Source organism: Leucopleurus acutus, assembly GCF_964270905.1.
Source record: "Leucopleurus acutus genome assembly, chromosome: 2".
Classification (NCBI taxonomy): domain Eukaryota; kingdom Metazoa; phylum Chordata; class Mammalia; order Artiodactyla; family Delphinidae; genus Leucopleurus; species Leucopleurus acutus.
In genome coordinates, this window is record NC_139143.1 from 118,188,591 (window position 1) to 118,209,658 (window position 21,068).

General features: G+C 38.7%; 1 protein-coding gene across 1 annotated transcript in view; it reads left to right on the forward strand.

Moving 5' to 3' along the window:
• Positions 1-6,647, forward strand: part of COL24A1 (collagen type XXIV alpha 1 chain) — a gene marked incomplete at both ends in the record, with an annotated part of 398,127 nt that extends 391,480 nt beyond the window's left edge. Inside the window, 3 exons of the mRNA XM_082834714.1 lie at positions 650-759; positions 3,353-3,568; positions 6,501-6,647. Of these exons, the coding sequence (XP_082690840.1) occupies positions 650-759; positions 3,353-3,568; positions 6,501-6,647 (473 nt within the window). The remainder of the gene's footprint in view (positions 1-649; positions 760-3,352; positions 3,569-6,500) is intronic.
• Positions 6,648-21,068: the final 14,421 nt, after the last annotated feature.

Consider the following 21,068-nt stretch of genomic DNA (forward strand, 5'->3'; position numbering starts at 1 on the left):
TGATTCTCCTGGGCACTCAATGGAGGCAAAGGTTGGCAGGCTTACACTGGCTGTAGAGATTTCAGTTTTTTCCACTTACAGATCTGAAAAGAAAGCACAAAAATAACCATTTAATTGCACATTTCTCTTCTGGAAACAAAAAAATGTTTATTCCTTTTATTTTAATTATCAATATTACACATAAAGATATGTTTTTCCTCAGGGAGACTGAAGAAGTTGTTTCTGTTTTTTAAATATATATATATTCATTTTTAAGCTCTGTAATGACATAGAACAAAAATACACACATATCCTATATTAATTTCAACTTTTCTATTAACTATGTAACTTTATACAATTCACTTAAAGTTGCTGCGCTTATCTATAGAATGAAGCAACAGATTCAGCCATTCGGTTACTTTTTATTAAAATTATAAAATGCCCTTAAATTGATAGGTATGTGAAAAATACAGTATTTTCAGTATTGGTTTTACATAATGCTTGCAGCTTTCATTCTTTGACTAAATGTAGATATCTTTATAATCTAAGTTTTTTAAAAGGAAAAAGCGTGAAAAAATATATTGAAAGTATCATGATAATCTGTAAGGATAGTTGAAATATATTTTAGCATGGCATTTAAATATCTTTATGTTTTACAATAAATTAATAGGAAAATACTGGATTGATCCAAATCTTGGATGCCCTTCAGATGCCATTGAGGTTTTCTGCAATTTCAGTGCTGGTGGTCAGACATGTTTATCTCCTGTCTCTGTGACAAAGGTATGTTTTGAATTTAGTACTTGCCCACTATCAGTAAACAGTGATTTTAAAAATTCTTTCATTTTAAATAATTATGAGTTTTATGAATGGAAGCAAGATATTCTCTACCATATATGAGGAAGAAATTTTTTGTTTTTAAAAAATAATCCTGTTAAATCTTGACATTTTGATTATGTATTTTTATGACTGGCTTAGCTTGGCTTACTCTACTGACTATGCTTTTTAAATTCCTTTTAAAAATGTAAAACATATGTTTTTATGCACATGCATTCATTAGAAAATTCCCAAACAGCTGCAGTGTTTGTACTCAGTAATCAGTTACCTTAAGTTTTACTGAAAAAGACATCATCGTGATTAAAAGAGGAATTTCACCACAAAGCTTGCTATTTTTGGTGACTGGGCCCAAAAATAACCTCTCCTAAACATCCACTGGATATTATTTAAAATTTCTTACAAGTATAATTCTATAAACCAAATGTTTAGAATGAATGAAAGTTAGTTTGGTATGTAACACTGGATATTGTAACAAGCATTTCTAAACCCTAAAGCTTAGTTCTACCTACAACATGTACTGAAGAAACTAAAACTGCATTTCTTTCTTTTTCTGGTTAAACTACCTTGGCCTTCCCAAGAACTTTTCTCATTGACAAAGAACTGATACACGGACCTATTGTGTGTTTTGTCCACCACAGAAAGGCAGCAGCTAAAATACGCAGTGTGTCAGTCCCTCCCAGCTGCTTATCATTAGACTGCCCTCTCCTCCTAAAACGCTCCCCTTCGTTAACTAGGGTGTTTCACCAGCTCATCTCAACAGCCATTCACCACTGTTACCCAAAGCAGAGGAGGGGCGGCGGATTCTTATGTTCCTATGGGATCTGTGGAACTAATGAGGAGCAGCATGATCGTCCTGCTTCCAAACTATGCACGATCATCCTCACTCCCCTGGGTTTAGCCCAGGATTTTTTTTTTTTTTTTTTTTTTTTTTGCGGTACGTGGGCCTCTCACTGTTGTGGCCTCTCCCGTTGCGGAGCACAGGCTCCGGACACGCAGGCTCAGCAGCCATGGCTCACAGGCCTAGCCGCTCCGCGGCATGTGGGATCTTCCCAGACCAGGGCACGCACCCGTGTGCCCTGCATCGGCAGGCAGACTCTCAACCACTGCGCCACCAGGGAAGCCCCAGCCCAGGATTTTTATTTGGATTATCGTGGAAGAAAAGGGGAGACTGGTGTGCAAAGAAGACAGGATCAAATGAAGGAGCTGCACTCCAGTTCTTTCCTTGGCTGAATCAAATCTCCCATCTCTCCTATCCATAAACGCAACCTGAGAAAGACCGCGCAGGTAGTGGAAAGAACAGCAGACTTGCAATCTGGAACCTGGATTCTAATTTCTTTTCCCCTACAAACCTGGGGAATGATGCTGTGAGCCACCAGAGAGCCCACTCTGTGCCGGGTGCTGTGCTAGCTAAATGACAGTGGGCACCTCACATCCTCATAACAACCCTGTCATGTCAGGGTTATACCCAGCTTTACCAACAAAGAAACTAAAGCTCAGAAAGGCTACATACGTCACAGGTTTGTGGTTCTCATCTGCAAAATGAAGGAATTTGAATTACTTCAGCTCTAATATTCCTCACGATGATCCTTCCATGTTTTCATCTTTATACTCTTCCTTTGCCTTTCCTCTCTTTCCCTGAAGTTTTGCTTTTTTGTTGTCATTTTATTTTTTTTCCTTCTCTGTTACCTCATAACTGATATTTCTCTGATTTTGTGTTTGGAGATTAACATAAATTCCTCAGTAGGAACTACTTCTATTCATTTATGTTATGACCATCCCCATGCTTGAATAATGCAAAAATAATAATGATGATGATGATGATGATGTCTAAAGCTATAGAAAAATCTGTTTCCTTGTTCAAGCCTAGAAAACGTGCAGTCATACTTCCTTGCTCCAGTGTTGCCCTATATCGTTCACTTTATTAGTAAATACTTGCTCACGCATTCATTCATTCATGCAATAAACATTTCCTGATGACTCACTGTATGACTGGAACTGCATTAGGGGCTGGCAACACAAAGACTAAGATTCTGTCTTTGTCTGTAAAGGCTCTCATAGTTAAAATTAATCAATTTATTAATACAACTTTTAACTTATCTTTGGAAACTCAAAAATAAATCTTCAAATGAAAGTATAGACAGAATTTCAGATTTTTATGAAAAAATTTTAAGCAATAATCAACAATTATTATTATTAATGCATCTTAAATAACATTTTGCAAAGTATCTCCTTTTTTTTTTTTGTTCATATCTAGTAGCCTAGTAGTATGCTAAAGCCAGCTCATACTGCTCAGGAGAGCCAATTATTAATGTCTCTTGTGAACTCCATGTTTAATGACACTACCTTGATAGCCTAAAACCAGCCATGGTGGGAGTATTTACAACTCCCACCATAGGGGTGGAAATCAGAAAATGCTATAAATCAGGGATTCCCCCCTGCCCCACCCCTGGCCTGTCAAGGACTTTCTTCAGGTTTCCCCAAACTGTAAGGCTTTCAATTGCCATATCTTATAACTTGCATATTATTTCAATGACATTAGTTGGAGTTTGGAGTTGGAAAAGTCCAGATGAACTTCCTTCATTTACTGAGCTCAGAAGCCACCCATATCATCACCATTCATTGTCTAAACACTCCAGTGTGGACAAGTGCTCAGACAAGTGGCTCAGGATTGACTATTGGTTTCAAGGGATGGAATAGCCAGATTTTCGAAGAAAACACTCTACTTGAACCTAAAGTGCTTTCAGATGACTGCAAGGTAAGGGAATGGCACTTTTAGAATTGTTCAATATAACTAACATAAAATTGATAAAACTATATAAAATTAATATAATGAGTAAGACTTTAATTGCAAACCACAGATACAGAAGGGTAGTAAGTTTTAACGTGCCTGATGTGTAATAACCGTACATTTTTCAGAGTCAATTATTTGCTTACATCATATCAACTTTTGTCACACCCATTGTTCATCCGTGAAGTTTTATATGCAAAACAGGTGTTAATACATAAATTTAATTTTTATTCCCCATATGAAATAATTATATCATAGATCGATGGATGGATGGATAGATAGACAGATGGCAGATAGGGCATATAGACAAACGATTTCTTTCCTATATTTTTAGCACTGTGATTCTGCATCTCATTACATCATGGAAGGCAGGTTATAGAGGCAAGTCAGCTTTATTTCATTTTGTCAGTCCCTATACCTGATACCAAATAATGGGCATAATGGCAGATTGACTGACCCTACAAATCTGTATTTGAATCATAGCCCATTTTTCCTATCAAAATTAAATAATAGTGAAGAGTCTATAATTTTAAAACATTACGTTGTGGAGTAGGTGTCGCAAACTATAATCCACAGACCAAATCTAGCCCAGCACTCGTCTTCGTACATATATGCTACTGGAACACAGCCACACTCATTCGTTTGTTTATTATCTAGGGCTGTTATCACACTACAATGGCTGAGTTGAGCAAGTGTGACAGAGACTGTGTGGCCCACAAAACCTAAAACATTTATTATCTAACCCTTTACAGAAGAGTTTGCTGACTCCTGTTATATAGTATAGGGTTGTCCACTTTACATACATTCTGATTTCTTTAAGTAGCTCGGTTTCCTGTTCTGGTGTACTATGAAGCCCATGATTTAGGATCTCTTACCATTTCTAGGGTGCTTTACTTTTTCACATTTCATTTTCAGATAAACAGCTCTTGGGTATTTGAAAAATCATAAGCAAACAGAAGTATACAGCTCACTCTCTATAGGTGAAGAGATCAGTATTACCAACAAATTAATTTAACTTTCACAATTTTGTCCTGAAACTTTTAGTGACTCACGACTATCTCTGAGACACAATCAAAACTTATCAGCTCTTTATTCAGCAGTTAGAATAGTCAGGCCCCAAACCTACCTTTCTACCTTTCACTGACTGTGTACCCTGTACCCTAAAGTGTGGTCCACCTGATCTATTTATACTAATAACAACAACAAAAACAACAATTCCTACTACTAATTATTGGAGACTTATTAGATGACAGGTACCATGTACTGCATACATTATTTAATTATAACAGCTTTGTGAAGAAGTTCCTATTAGTATCATTTTATAGGTAAGAAAGTGAAGGCACAGAGGTTAAGTAACTTGTTCAAGGTCATACAGCTAATTAGCAGAGCAAGAAATCAACCCCAGGTGTGTACAGTTCCAAAGTCAATGCCATGCTACACTGCTAGGGACTTTTAATTGAAGACTCATTTAATCCACACAATACTGTGAGGTAGGTTTTTATTCTTCCCATTTTATATGTGAAGAGAATAGCTCTACTTGGGTTTCTATCAAAATCTTTTCCAAGTCAAAATCTGTGCACTTAAACCCCATGCTAGGCTTATTTTCACAACCACATTCTACTTTTCCAACTTTTTGTTTTTTTCTATTCAGGTCATTCCCTTTCTCTGAAGTGCCGTTCTCTACCCCTCTAACCAAGTGGAAATTGTAGGCAAACTTTAAGGCCCATCTTAAATTCTGAATTCACAAAGCTTTCCCTATACTTCCAGTTGGAAATGAGGGACTTAGCACTCATTGTCTACATTATTTATGTTGCATTTATCATATACAGTCTTATATTATGGCTGTTTCTCCTCTCCCCAACTAAATTTATAAGTTGCTAGAATTCAGAAGCCAGAACTAATTTATTCATCTTTATATTTTCCAAGCACTGTAAGGAAATGAAGGATTACATCTTATTCAACTGTGCCAAATGTACTTAGTGTTCAACACATATTGTTTGAGATTTAATGAAGTTAATCTGACAGTGTCTTACACAGGGAACTCTATTCTAGTTATTATACCAAGCTTGTGACTTTGGTAATTTATCTTCTGTGAGCTTCAATTGCCTTAACATAAAATGGAATTTATAGTTTAGATAATTTCTAAAGCTCCTTCAAACTTTAAAATTTATACCATGATAATTCTGTGAATGAGTAAATGAATAAACTCCTGTATAAAAAGCTTCACAAAACTAGTCAACTGTGTTTCTCTATTTTGTCTTCTTGAATCTTAATCATGTAATAGTTTTTGATCCATAACAGAATTTACCAGAAACAAAAGAGCATACAGTAATAAAGAGAAACAGAAAGGCCTAGAAGGAAAAGAAGAGAGGAATGAAAGAAACTATATAAACAGTAACCACAGAATGGAAAAAAAGAAACCTAAAAGATGATTCAATGTAATTATAATTTACTTCTACTGAAGTGATTCTGCTTATTTCCTGCCTAAAGTACAGAGAGGTTGAGCTAGCTCATTCCCTTTCATCCAAGAAAAATGCCCATCCTGAAACATCACTCCCAAATAAAGGAACACAAAACAGATGGGTATTACTCATATTAGGAATAGTGCAGTTTTTAAATTCATATCTGGTCCAATGATCCACAGACAACAGAAGCAGAAACCCTCAAAAGAAAAATCAGAACACACAATGCCATTTAGAGAAAGGAATAAGCACATATTTTCAATTATTCATAGTAACTGTTACCGTTTTTTGAGCATTTACTCTGTGCCAGGCATTGTTCTAGGCACTTTCTGTTCATTATTTCTAATCCTTAAAATAAGTCTACATTGTCTATGAAGGACACTGTCTGCTGCTAATGAAACAATTACAGATTAAAGCATTTCATTCTTATTTTACAGATTCAAGATGGCAGCTGGCATAAAGCAAAATTCCTTTTTCACACCCAGGACCCTAATCAACTTCCAGTAATTGAAGTACAAAAACTTCCTCATCTCAAAACTGAACGGAAGTACTACATTGAAAGCAGTTCTGTATGCTTTCTCTAAAGTCTCTGAATTAGTTCAGAATTCATGCTGTTGGCCAGGTAATTGCTGCAGAGGGAAAAATATAGACAGAAAGGTACTATTGGATATTATGAAATGCATGGAATAAAGCATTGGCTAAATCTTAAAGAATCTCAGGAAGAAAAGACTTCCTCCTAAGAAGGAGACGAGGCATTTTTTAAAGGACTATAAGTATTTAATTCTTTAAAAAATTATATTGATCTGAGCTTTCTTAGAGAATTCCCTAGAACTGAACATTTATAAACATGGAATTCTTTAGGATATTCTATATTTTTTGACTGTCTGAGAGCAAAGTACCCATTAGACAGCTGGAGACGCAAAGCACTATGGAGCAATACTGGCTAATGCTCCCAAACGTGCGATGCTTCTGTCTAAAAATTGCAAGCCACAGTCTGATATGTCTTATTTTCCCAAATACTAAGCTGTATTCAGGTCCCCAGTGGGCATATACATCTTAGCCGGTGATACACTACCTCTTACATGTTGCCTTTTTGTGTTGCTTGATGCTCTTTCTAAAACAAGGTGCTTGTGGCTTTCATAGACTATTTCTTTATTCGTCTTTGTCATTCTTTAAGAGTGTATGTACTGGTTACATCAAGATATATTTTGGTTGTTAGTACTTATTTTAATTTGTTTGGTCACATACTTAATAATAACAAGTAAAACATTATTTATGTGAAGTCCTTGTTTTATTTTAAAATTCTCTTTGTGGATATTAGAATCAAAGCCAGCACATTGTAACCGGTGCTTAAGCACAAGAGAATTGGGAGGGGTTTTTTTAACTGTTTTATTTTTAAATTGCTGTAAAAAATTGTAGGCCAGCTACATCCAGTAGTAGGTTTGGGTTAGAGTTTAGGGGTTGTGATATACTATTTTTAAAAATCCATGATCATCTGGGATGATATTTTGTGTATATATATTTTGTAAAGTTCTAATTAATTCAGCAAATCTTTTGAAATTGCTGATGTTTTAAATTATAAAAACTATATTTCTGCTTCATAGAAATTACATGTTTTTGTAATTATTCATTGATTTTCTTTCACTGTTCTTAAATTTAATGTGTTGGGACCTAAAAGAATTCAATTTACCAGTCTTTAAAGTAACATTCAGGAAAACAAAAACAGTCCTTTGCTATTTAAAATAGGCTCAGCAAGTTCAGACTTTCCTTGTTGTCAGAGAAGTGTTAGTTAAGTATTAAAAGAAAAATATTATACCTTTTGGTATATAGAAAAGCATGTACATCCATTATAAACATACTATTAGCCACAGCAAACCACACTTGCCTATCTATAATAAAAATGTGCTTTAAAATCTTTTTTGGTGGTATTTGTTTTTCTTCTTTTTTTACCATATCCTTTTATTATATATGATAGCCCTTCTGGCATAGACCTTCTGTACTATATATATTACGTTACCAGAAAGTACCTATTGCATACCTATAAAAGGATTATAGGGCCTATTTCCTACTTGTACAAAATGAGGTCATGGCACAGAAATAAACTCTCTCATATATGGTCAACTGATTTCCAACAAGGGTGCCAAGACCATTCAGTGGAAAAAGTACAGTTTTTTCAACAAATAGTTCTGGGAAAACTGGATATCCACATGCAAAAGAATGAAGTTGGACCCTTATCTTACATCATACACAAAAACTGACTCAAAATGATGAAAACTATTACTGTAACCCACATTTGGAATAATATCAAAAATTTAAAAAAACACTTAAAATGGATCAAAGTCCTAAATGTAAGAGATAAAACTCTTAAAAGAAAACTTAGGTGAAAGGCTTCATGACATTAGATTTGGCAATGATTTCTTGGAGCTGACACCAAAAGGACATTCAACAAATGAAAACAATAAATTGGACTACAGCAAAATTTAAAACTTCTGTGCATCAAAGGACACTATCAAGAGAGTGAAAAGACATCACACTGAATGGGAGAAAATATTTGCATATTTTATGTTCGATAAGGGATTAATATCCAAAATATATGAAGAACTCTTAAAACCCCACACAAAAACCAAAAAAAACCCCAAGCAACCCAATTTAAAAATGGGCAAGGGACTTCCCTGGTGGTCCTTCCCTGGTGGTCCCACAGGTAAGACTCCGCGCTCCCAATGCAGGGGGCCTGGGTTCAATCCCTGGTCGAGGAACTAGATCCCACATACATGCCACAACTAGGAGTCCGCATGCTGCAACGAAGATCCCGTGTGCCACAACTAAGACCCGGTGCAGCCAAAATAATAAATAAATAAATAAAAATGGGCAAAAGACTTAACAGACATTTCTCTGAAGAAGATATACAATGGCCAACAAATGAAAAGATGCTCAACATCACTAGTCATTAGGTACAAATCAAAACCATAGTTAGATACCACTTTGTACCCATTAAGATGGCTATTACCATCCCCCCCAAAAGAGGAAAATAACAAGCGCTGGTGAAGATATGGAGAAATTGGAACCCTTATACATTGCTGGTGGGAATGTATTATGGTATAGCCACTGTGGAAAATAGTTTGGCAGCTCCTCAAAAGTTAAAGATAGAATTACCATATATGACCCAGTAATTCTACTTCACATATATACCCAAAAGAATTGAAAGAAGGGACTCAAACAGATACTTGTATACCAGTGTTCACAGAGGTATTATTCAGAAGAGCCAAAAGGTAGAAACAACCCCAATGTGCATCAACAGATGATATGATAAAATACGGTAGGTACATACAGTAGACTATTATTCAACCTTAAAAAGGAATGAAATTCTGATATATGCTCCAACATTGATGTACCTTGAAAACGTTATGCTATGTGAAATAAGCCAGACGAAAAGGGAAAATACTGTATGATTCCACTTATAGGAAGTACCAAGAACAGACAAATTCATAAACCAAAAATACAATAGAGGTTACCAGAGGCTGAGTGGGGTAGGAATGAGGAATTGTTGTTTTTTAATGAATATAGAGTTTCTGTTTGGAATGATTACAAAGTTCTGGAGATGGGTGGTAATGATGGTTGCACATCAATTTGAATACGCTTACTGCAACTGAATTGTACACTTAAAATGATTAAAATGACCAATTTTATGCTGTATACTTTACCACAATTTTTAAAATGGAGCTATGGCAAAGATGTCTGATTTCCTGCTTGAGAAACACAAATGTTTTTTAAAAGGAGCCAAGACTGATTCTAAATGAAAGAACCCATAGTTTATACTCTAGTTTCAGTTCATATGCTGTACCTTCTGTTTACCCTCCCCCCAAAAAAAACTTATATCACAGACATAAATGAATTTCCTAGGTATCCTAGGTTTCATTTAGGAAATATATATAAAACAGAAATTCCTTACTTTGTGTTTGTTTTGTTCCTGAAATATTAAATTTAAAGCAAATTTTAATCAACTTATTTATATGCAGTATAGTCTGGTGTTTTAAGAGTACTCTGAGGGTAAGCTATGTGACTTTGCGTGTATTATATATTCTTCATTGCCCCAGTTTCTTCACTGTAAAATGGGGACAATAAAAGTAAAAATCTATATTAGTTAGGGGTTCTCCAGAGAAATAGAAAGAGTAGGAGAGATAGACAAATGAAAGATAACAGATAAATTGATGAGAGATGACTAGACAAAGATATAAATTTAATATATATAATATACATATAACATTACATAATAAAACATGTTTTAAATATATACTATATTTAATATGAATATATTAAATACTTAAATTGTAATTAAAATTATATTAAAGTTAATATATTAATAATATATTAATTATATATATTATATGGAGATTTATTATGATGAATTGGCTCACATGATTCTGGAAGCTGAGATGTCCCACAACCTGCAAGCTAGAAACCCAGGAAAGCCAGTGGGGTAATGCATTTAAGTCTGAAGGGCGGAGAACCAATGGTTTAAAACCCAGTTTGGGGGCTACAGAAGATGAGATGTCCCAACTCAAGCATGCAGACAGAAAGCAAAGAGGGGCAAATTCCTCCTTCCTTTGCCATTTCTACTCAGGCCCTCCACGGACTGGGTAATGCCCACACACATGGAGGCAGCATTTTACTTTACCAAGTCTACTGGTTGAAATCCTACTCCCATCCAGAAACACCCTGTCAGACACACCCAGAAATAAATTTTAACCTGGTCACCCTGTGACCAGTCAAACTGACACATAAAATGAACCATCACACTATCTTACCTGGAATGAAACAGAAATGTAGTTCTTTCTGTAGGAAGCCAAAAGGTATTTTTCTCATTTGGTAACTTTGCAATAAGCAAAGAGAGCGAATGCCACTAATGGCAAAGAAATGATTTGAGCAGTAGGAACACGTGTTTGGAAGCAGGCACTCTGGCAAACCTCACTTTCTGACCAAAATGTATGAGTTTGGCCCTCTCACACAAGACTAGCAGTTTCAAAAATAAGTGTTAAGCTAAGCCTTCAATGTATAGTGCTCTGTCCTATTAAAGCATAACTTTTCACTCTGACCTACACAGTAATTGGCTATGGTAAGTACGATGAAGTCATTGTCACCTAAGCCTAGGTACACAATTATGCAATCTGTGTGCTTTGGATTCAGAGTCCTGGTATAATTCAAAGCCAGATTAGACAAATGGCACCTCTGTAGAGAAGAGCAACTGGCAGGGAGTCCGAACTATCATCTTGGCTGTACCTAGCGGGGAAATTTTAGGACTGCACACAAGTACAAAAAATAATCTCACTGACAATCCACTAAAAATAATTTGATTTTGCTGGGTATCTAGTTCAGGACAAATTTAGAGTTGGAATCAAGAAAACTTCTCACTTCTTGAAGCAAACACTGGAAATCCAGTTTCATGAAAAAGACATTCTTCATTAAGGGATAAAGATCTCCCTCATCCATTAGAAAAGAAAAAACTTTAGGGGCTCAAGACGGTGGAGTAGTAGGACGGGGAACTCACCTCCTCCCACAAATACATCAAAAATACATCTACAAAGGTAACAATTCTCAAAGAACACCTAGTGAACACGAGCAGAAGACCTCAAACACCTGAAAGGACAAGAAAGAGCTCCAGGTAACTGGGAAGGAAAAAACAAAAAGAGGAAGCGAGATGGGACCTGTGCCCCTGGGAGGGAGCTGAAAGGAGAGAAGTTCCCACACCCTGGGAAGGCCCCTCACCAGCGGGGAGATCAGCCGCCACAGAAAAGAAACTTCAGAGGCTCAGAGGAGGCCGCAGCAAGCAGTTTGTGGTAGGCAGAAGCAAGAGAGACCTACAGACCTACACAGACAAGTCCGTGCCACTGCCCTGAACGCCCCAGTCTGAGACGCGCAGCTGCTAGTATGGGCGGGGGCGGGTGCTGGAACTCGGGATTTAGAGGATAGACACGGGGAGAGGCTGGCTGCTGGCTGCGCTGAGACAGCCTGAAGGGTCTGGAGTGTGGTACAGCCGCAACTGGGAGTGTTCACGTAAGAAGCACAGGCCTGCCACAGAAGCAAAGCGCCATTGTTAAGTGGCACGCAAAGGGAGGGGCGGTGCTGCCATTACAGCCTCCTTCTGTATGCGCTGGCTCCCGCCTCCGTGGGCTCCAAGGGAGTGCACGCCAGCCACCAACCACCTCAGCCGGCTCCCACGCCACGCGCTGCCTCAGCAGGCCCTGGGAGCAGACACCAGCAGGTTCCCCATATGCAGACGTGAAGCTGAAACTAGAGCTGAGCCATGCAACTTAGGATGCAGGGCTGAAATCTCTTCCTGTGGCTGCATGAGCCATGGATTTACACCTCTGCCGCCAGCTTTGTAAATTCAGCACCTGTGAGACACCTGAACAGACAATGGGTGCTCCCGCAGCTGGGACAGGTCTGGCCTTCACAGCTGTGGGCTTTGTGGGCATGTGCACACGGGGGCTGGGCCAGGCCAGGGTCTCAGCTGCCTCCATAGCTCCCAGAGCAGGTCCAGGTGCACAACTACTGCAGTCCTGGGACCTGACTTCAGTGGATCTGTGCTGGTGGCCTTGTGAAAACAACGCCTGAAAGACACCAGGGCTGATTGCCAGAATTTCCACAGTTGAGGCAGGGCCAATGGCAGTCCAACAACAGTGTCCTCTGTGAGCCCACACAATAGGTGAAAGGCAACACAGCAGAGGATACTCACTGGTGAACAGCTCTGGCAGAGGAATACTCAGCAGCTTCTCTTAGTGGGAGTACTCTAATCCCACCTACCTCACACTGCAGATCAGAAACACAGCTCAGAAATGTATCTGGGGGCTTCTACTCCAACAACTAGGGAGCAGACCCTGCCCCTGACAGGGCAGTGACAACCACAGAGCCAACAGGAGGTCCCACTCAATATCCAGTGCAGGCTCTAGTCATCACAACGCCAGTCACACCTCTTATCCAGGGGATAACGACCCGCATACACTGAGGAAAGAGGCAGCAGCATCCATACGAAAAACAGTCCTCACACACAAAAAAATAGTAAACCCACACAGGCTACACGGGGACGATGCCACATAAGATAGCCCTCCAAGACCACAGCAGATAAGTGTTTCTCCTAAACGCATAGTGCAAGAGAAATCTAAATATTTATATACTTCTAAGAAGCAGATGAACCACTCCCAATTAAAAGATCAAGAGAATTCCCCTGAAAGAACAATGAAACAGACCTCTTCAGTCTAACAGACGCAGAGTTCAAAAAGGAGATAATGAAAATACTGAAGGAATTAAGAAAGGCCATCAGCAGAAATGCAGATTACTGTAAAAAGTAACTAGAAGCTATAAGGTGGAGCCAAGAAAAATTATAAAATTCATTTGCAGAGACGAAAACTAAACTAAAGGCAATGAATAGCAGAATGACTAATGCAGAACAAATAAGTGACATGGAAGATAGAACAATGGAAATCACCCAATGAGAATGGCAGAAAGAAACCCAAATGAAAAAAAAAAAAGAAAGCAATATGAGAAACCTCTGGGATAATATAAAGCATGCCAGTCAACACATAATAGGGATCCTAGAAGTAGAAGAAAGAGAAAAAGGGCCTGAAGATATATTTGAAGAAACTATGGCTAAAACTTCCCAAATCTAGGGCTTCCCTGGTGGCGCAGTGGTTGAGAGTCTGCCTGCCGATGCAGGGGACGTGGGTTCGTGCCCCATTCCGGGAGGATCCCGTGAGCCATGGCCACTGAGCCTGCGTGTCTGGAGCCTGTGCTCCGCAACAGGAGAGGCCACAACAGTGAAAGGCCCACGTATTGCCAAAAAAAAAAAAAAAAACTTCCCAAATCTAAAGAAAGAAACAGATATCCAGGTACAGGAAGCACAGAGGGTCCCAAACAAGATAAACCCAAACAGACCTACATCAAGACATACCATAATTTAAATGGCAAACATTAAAGGACAGCAATCCAGATGGTAAAAGAGTAGGGCATGGAGCTCACCTCCTCCTGCAAATACATCAAAAATACATCAATATGTGGAACAATTCACAAAGAACACCTACTGAACACTGGCAGAAGACCTCAGACTTCTAAAAGGGCAAAGAAATCTCCATGTAACTGGGAAGGACAAAAGCAAAGCAAAAAAAGAGAAAGGAATCAAGACAGGACTTGTACCCTAGGGAGGGAGCTATGAAAGAGGAAAGGTTCCTGCACCCTGGGAGGTCCCCTCACTGGCAGGGAGATGAGCCTGGACAGAGGGGGAGCTTCAGAGCCTTGGAGGAGAATGCAGCAACCGGTCTGCAGAAGACAAAACAGAGAGTGACCTGCACAGATGATTGGTACCAACGCCCTGCACTCCCCAGCCTGAGATGCTTGTCCACTGGTGTGGGTGGGGGCTGGATACTAAAGCTTGGGCTTCAGAGATCAGACGAGGGGGGAGGACTGGGGTTGGCTGCGTGGAGACAGCCTGAAGGGGCTAGACTGTGGCAACTGGGGGTGTATGCGGAAGAAGCCTAAGCCAAACAGAGAGGCAAGGCGCCATTGTTGGGGGGCACAGGAGGAGAGGGGCGGGACCGCCACAGGAGGTTCCTTCCCTGTGTGTGCTCTCAGGCAAAAGGACACTACCAACACCAACATGAGCTCTGGGGGTGGGCATGAGCTAACACTGCCATCGCAGGCTCCAGAGACAGAAGCAGGCCACTGCCGCTTCTGAGAGAACCAGGAGCAGGCACCATTCGCTGCCCCCACCATCCTGGGAGCACCCACGGGCTGCTGCTGAAAGACACACAAACAGGCGCCAATTGCTGCCCCTGCCCAGCACGGGCCCTGGGAGCTCGCACTACCCGCTGCCGCCACCGAGAGACCCAAGAGCAGGTGCCAATCGCTGCCCCCATTGGCACGGGTCCCTGGCCGTTATCAAGGGGGTAACAGCCAGCACACGGTGAAGAAAGAGGCAGCAAGCATCCATAATAAAAGCAGCCAAAGATATTAAACGCACACAAGCTATGCAGGGACACCTCCACATATACACAGCCTTCCAAGACTACAGTAGATAACTGTTTCTCCTAAACTCACAGAGGAAAAGAAATGTAAGTAAAATGGAGAAGCAGAGGAACCATTCCCAGTTAAAAGACTTAGAGAATTCCCCTGAAGGAACAAACAATGAAACAGACCTCTTCATTCAAACAGACACAGAGTTCAAAAAGGACGTAATGAAAATACTGAAGGAATTAAGAAAGGCTATTGACAAAAATGCAGATTACTGTAAAAAGTAACTAGAACCTATAAGGAGGAGCCAAGAAAACACAGAATTCATCTGCCAAGATGAAAGCTGAGATAACAACAGTGAATAACAGAATAAATAATGCAAAAGAACAAATAAGTCATCGGAAAGATAGAATAATGGAAGTCACCAGATTAGAACAGTAGACAGAAAGCCAAATGAAAAAAAATGAAAGCAACATAAGAGACCTATGGGATAATATAAAGTGTGCCAGTACACACATAAGAGGGATTCCAGAAGAAGAAGAAAGAGAACAGGGGATTGAAAATGTATTTGAATAAATTATGTCTGAATACTTGCCAAACCTAAAGAAAGAAACAGATATCCAGATACAAGAAGCATAGAGGGTCCCAAACAAGATAAACCCAAACAGACCTACACCAAGACATATTATAAGAAAAATGGCAAAAGTTAAAGAGAGAATTCTAAAGGCAGCAAGAGAAAAACAAAGAGTTAATTACAAGAGAACCCCCATAAAGCTATCAGCTGATTTCTCTACAGAAATGCTGCAGGCCAGAAGGGAGTGGCAAAATATATTCAAAATCTTGAAAGGGAAAAATCTGCAACTTAGAATACTCTATCCAGCAAGATTATCACTTAGAACAGGAGAGAGAAACAATTTCTCAGACAAGCAAGAACTACAAAAGAATACAGCAATACTAAACCTATCCTAAAAGAAATATTGAAAGGTCTTCTCTACATAGAAAAGAAGCAAGAAGATATAGGAAAGAGAAAATCACAACTGGAAAGTAAATCACTTAATTAAGCCACTATACAGATCAAAAAGAAAAAAACCTCTGTGAAAGCAATGATAAACACAAGGAATAGCAAAGTAAACATGAAAATGTAAAAGAGGACATCAAAATCATAAAACGTGGGGTAGAAGAGTAAGAAATGTAGATTCCTTTTTTTAGAATGTGTTTCAGCCTACATGACTATCAATCTAAAGCAAGTAGATATAGGTAGGGGTTAACATACTTGAAAAACAGGGTAACCACAAACTGAAAACATACAATAGATTCACAAAAATCAAAAAGAAGAAAACAGAAGCATAAAAGGAAATTATCAAACCAAAAAAGAAAAAGAAACAAAGAAACATATAATCAACTGGAAAACAAGGTTTAAAATGGCAATAAATAAATATCTATCAATAATTACATTAAATGTCAATGGACTAAATGCTCCAATCAAAAGACACAGAGTGTGAGACTGGATAAAAAAACAAGAGCCTACAATATGCTGCCTACAAGAGACCCACTTTAGTGCAAAGGATACACATAGATTGAAAGTGAGGGGACAGAAAAAGATATTTCATGCAAACAGAAATGACAAGAAAGTGGGGGTCACCATACACATATCAGACAAACTAAACTTTAAAACAAAGGCTATAAAGAAAGATAAAGAAGAACACTATATAATGATAAAAGGATCAATACAAGAAGAGGATTCTACACTCAATATACATGTGCCTAGTATAGGAGCACCTAACACATAAATTCTAACAGACAGAAAGGGAAAAACTGATGGGAATACAATAATAGCGGGAGACTTTAACCCCACTCATGTCAATGGACAAATCTTCAAGACAGAAAATCAATGAGGCAACAGAGATCCTAAATGATGCAATAGAAAGTTAGACTTAATTGATATTTTCAGGACATTATATCCCCAAAAAACAGAATACACATTCTTTTCAAGTGCACATGGAACATTCTCTAAGACTAACCACATAACCTAGGGCACAAAACAAAACCCAACAAATTTAAGAATACAGAAATTACTTCAAGCACCTTCTCTGCCCATAAAAACATGAAATTAGAAATCAACCACAGAAAAGGAAACAAGAAAAAAAAAACTTACATGGAGACTAAACAACATGCTACTAAACTACCAATGGGTCAACAATGAAATCAAAGAGAAAATTTTAAAATACCTTGAGACAAATGACATGAAAACACAACCTTACAAAAATCTATGGGATGCAGCAAAAGCAATTCTTGGTGGGAAGTTCATAGTTATATAGGCCTTGCTCAAAAAACAAGAAAAATCTCAAATAACCTAACCTGCCACCCAAAAGAATTAGAAAAAGAACAAACAAAACCTAAAGTCAGCAAAAGAAAGGAAATAATGAAGATCAGAGAGAAAATAATACAAAATAGAGATTAAAAATAGAAAAAAAAAAATCAATAAAACCAAGAGGTGGTTCTTTGAAAGGGTAAGCCAAATTGACAAACCTCTGGCCAGGCTCACCAGAAGAAAAGAGAGAGAACCCAAATAAATAAACGAAGAAATGAAAGAGGAGAAATCACAACTAATACCACAGAAATACAAAAAAAAATAAGAGAATACTATGAAAAATTATATGCCAAAGAATTCGACAACCTAGAATAGACAACTTTCTAGAAATATACATCCTACCAAAAATGAATCAAGAAGAAGTGGATAACATAAACAGACTGATCACTAGAAGTAAAATAGAATCTGTAATAAAAGACAAAAAAATAAATCTCCCTACAAACAAAAGTACAGGACCAGATGTCCTCATAGGCAAATTCTACCAAACATACAAAGAAGAACCTACACTGATCCTTCTCAAAATCTTCCAAAAAGGTTGAAAAGTAAAGAACAATCCCAAAGACATTCTATGACACCACCATCACCCTGATACCAGAACCAAACAAAAATACCACCAAAAAACAAAATTAGGGCTTCCCTGGTGGTGCAGTGGTTGAGAGTCCACCTGCCGATGCAGGGGACACGGGTTCGTGCCCCGGTCTGGGAAGATCCCACATGCCGCAGAGCGGCTGGGCCTGTGAGCCATGGCCACTGAGCCTGCACATCCAGAGTCTGTGCTCCGCAATGGGAGAGGCCACAACAGTGAGAGGCCTGTGTACCCAACCAAAAAAAACAAACAAAATTAGAGCCCTATATATTTGATGACTATAGATGCAAAATTCGCAACAAACTACTAACAAACTGAATCCAACAACACATAAAAAAGATCATACAGCTTCAAGATGGTGGAGGAGTAAGACAGGGAGATCACCTTCCTACCCACAAATACATTAAAACTACCTCTACACGTGGAACAACTCCTACAGAACACCTACTGAATGCTGGAAGAAGACCTCAGACCTCCCAAAAGATGCCTGAGAGCGACCTACACACAGAGGTGGGGCCAAAACCAAAGCTGAACCCCAGGAGCTGTGTGAACAAAGAAGAGAAAGGGAAATTTCTCTGTGCAGCCTCTGGAGCAGCGGATTAAACCCCCACAATCAACTTGATGTACCCTGAATCTGTGGAATACCTAAATAGACAACGAATCAACCCAAAATTAAGGCAGTGAACTTTGGGAACAACTGACAAGTGCAGACTTCGGGTTTGCTGTGACTGACTTGTTTCTGATTTTTATGTTTATCTTAGCATCGTTTTTAGTGCTTGTTATCGTTGGTCGATTTGTTTATTGGTTTGTTTGCTCTCCTTTTTTATTATTACTTTTCTGGTTTTTTACATTAATAATTTTTTTTATTTTAATAATTATGTTTCTTTTGTTTTTTCTCCGTTTTCCTCTGAGCCATGTGACTGACGGGTCTTGGTGCTCCGGCCTGATGTCAGGCCTGAGCCTCTGAGGTGGGAGAGCCGAGTTCAGAACACTGGACCATCAGAGACCCCCTGGCCCCACATAATAACAATCAGCAAGAGCTCTCCCAGAGATCTCCGTATCAACGCTAAGACCCAGCTCCACCCAAAGGCCAGCAAGTTCCAGTGCTAGAAGCCCCATGCCAAACAACTAGCAAGATAGGAACACAACCCCACCCATTAGCAGAGAGGCTGCCTAAAATCATACTAACTTCACAGACACCCCAAAACACACCACTGGATGTAGCCCTGCCCACCAGAAAGACAAGATGCATCCCACCCACCAGAACACAAGCACCAATACCCTCCACCAGGAAGCCTACACAAAGCACTAAACCAACCTCACAAGTAGGAGGCAGACACCAAAAACAACAGGAACTACGAACCTGCACACTGCAAAAGGGAGACCCCCAAAAGAGTAAGTTAAGCAAAATGAGAAGACAAAGAAATATGCAGGAGATGAAGAAGGTAAAAACCCACCAGACCAAACAGACGAAAAGGAAAAAGGCTGTCTACCTACTACCTGAAAAACAATTCAGAGTAATGATAGGAAAGATGATCCAAAATCTTGGAAATAGAATGGAGAAAATACAAGAAATGTTTAACAAGGACCCAGAAAAACTAAAGAGCAAAAAAACAACAATGAACAACACAATAAATGAAATTAAAAATTCTCTACAAGGAATCAATAGCAGAATAACTGAGGCAGAAGAACGGATAAGTGACCTGGAAGATAAAATAGTGGAAATAACTACCTCAGAGCAGAATAAAGAAAAAAGAATGAAAAGAATTGAGGACAGTCTCAGAGACTTCTGGGACAACATTAAACGTACCAACATTCGAATTATAGGGGTCCCAGAAGAAGAAGAGAAAAAGAAAGGGACTGAGAAAATATGTGAAGAGATTGTAGTTGAAAACTTCCTAATACAGGGAAGGAAATAGTCCAGGAAGCGCAGAGAGTTGCATACAGGATAAATCCAATGAGAAACACGTCAAGACACATACTAATCAAACTATCAAAAATTAAATACAAAGAAAAAATATTAAAAGCACCAAGGGAAAAGCAACAAATAACGTACAAGGGAATCCCCATAAGGCTAAGAGCTGATCTTTCAGCAGAAACTCTACAAGCCAGAAGACAGTGGCAGGACATATTTAAAGTGATGAAAGGGAAAAACCTACAACCAAGATCACTCTACCCAGCAAGGATCTCATTCAAATTCAACAGAGAAATTAAAACCTTTAAACAGAATCCAACAGCACATTAAATGGATCATACACCATGATCAAGTGGGGTTTATTCCAGGAATGCAAGGATTCTTCAATATACGCAAATCAATCAACGTGATACACCATATTAACAAATTGAAGGAGAAAAACCATATGATCATCTCAATAGATGCAGAGAAAGCTTTTGACAAAATTCAACACCCATTTATGATAAAAACCTGCAGAAAGTAGGCATAGAGGGAACTTTCCTCAACATAATAAAGGCCATATATGACAAACCCACAGCCAACATCGTCCTCAATGGTGAAAAACTGAAAGCATTTCCACTAAGATCAGGAACAAGACAAGGTTGCCCACTCTCACCACTCTTATTCAACATAGTTTTGGAAGTTTTAGCCACAGCAATCAGAGAAGAAAAGGAAATAAAAGGAATCCAAATCGAAAAAGAAGAAGTAAAGCTGTCACTGTTTGCAGATGACATGATACTATACATAGAGAATCCTAAAGATGCTACCAGAAAACTACTCGAGCTAATCAATGAATTTGGTAAAGTAGCAGGATACAAAATTAATGCACAGAAATCTCTGGCATTCCTATACACTAAGGATGAAAAATCTGAAAGTGAAATCAAGAAAACACTCCCATTTACCAATGCAACAAAAAGAATAAAATATCTAGGAATAAACCTACCTAAGGAGACAAAAGACCTGTATGCAGAAAATTATAGGACACTGATGAAAGAAATTAAAGATGATATAAATAGATGGAGAGATATACCATGTTCTTGGATTGGAAGAATCAACATTGTGAAAATGACTCTACTACCCAAAGCAATCTACAG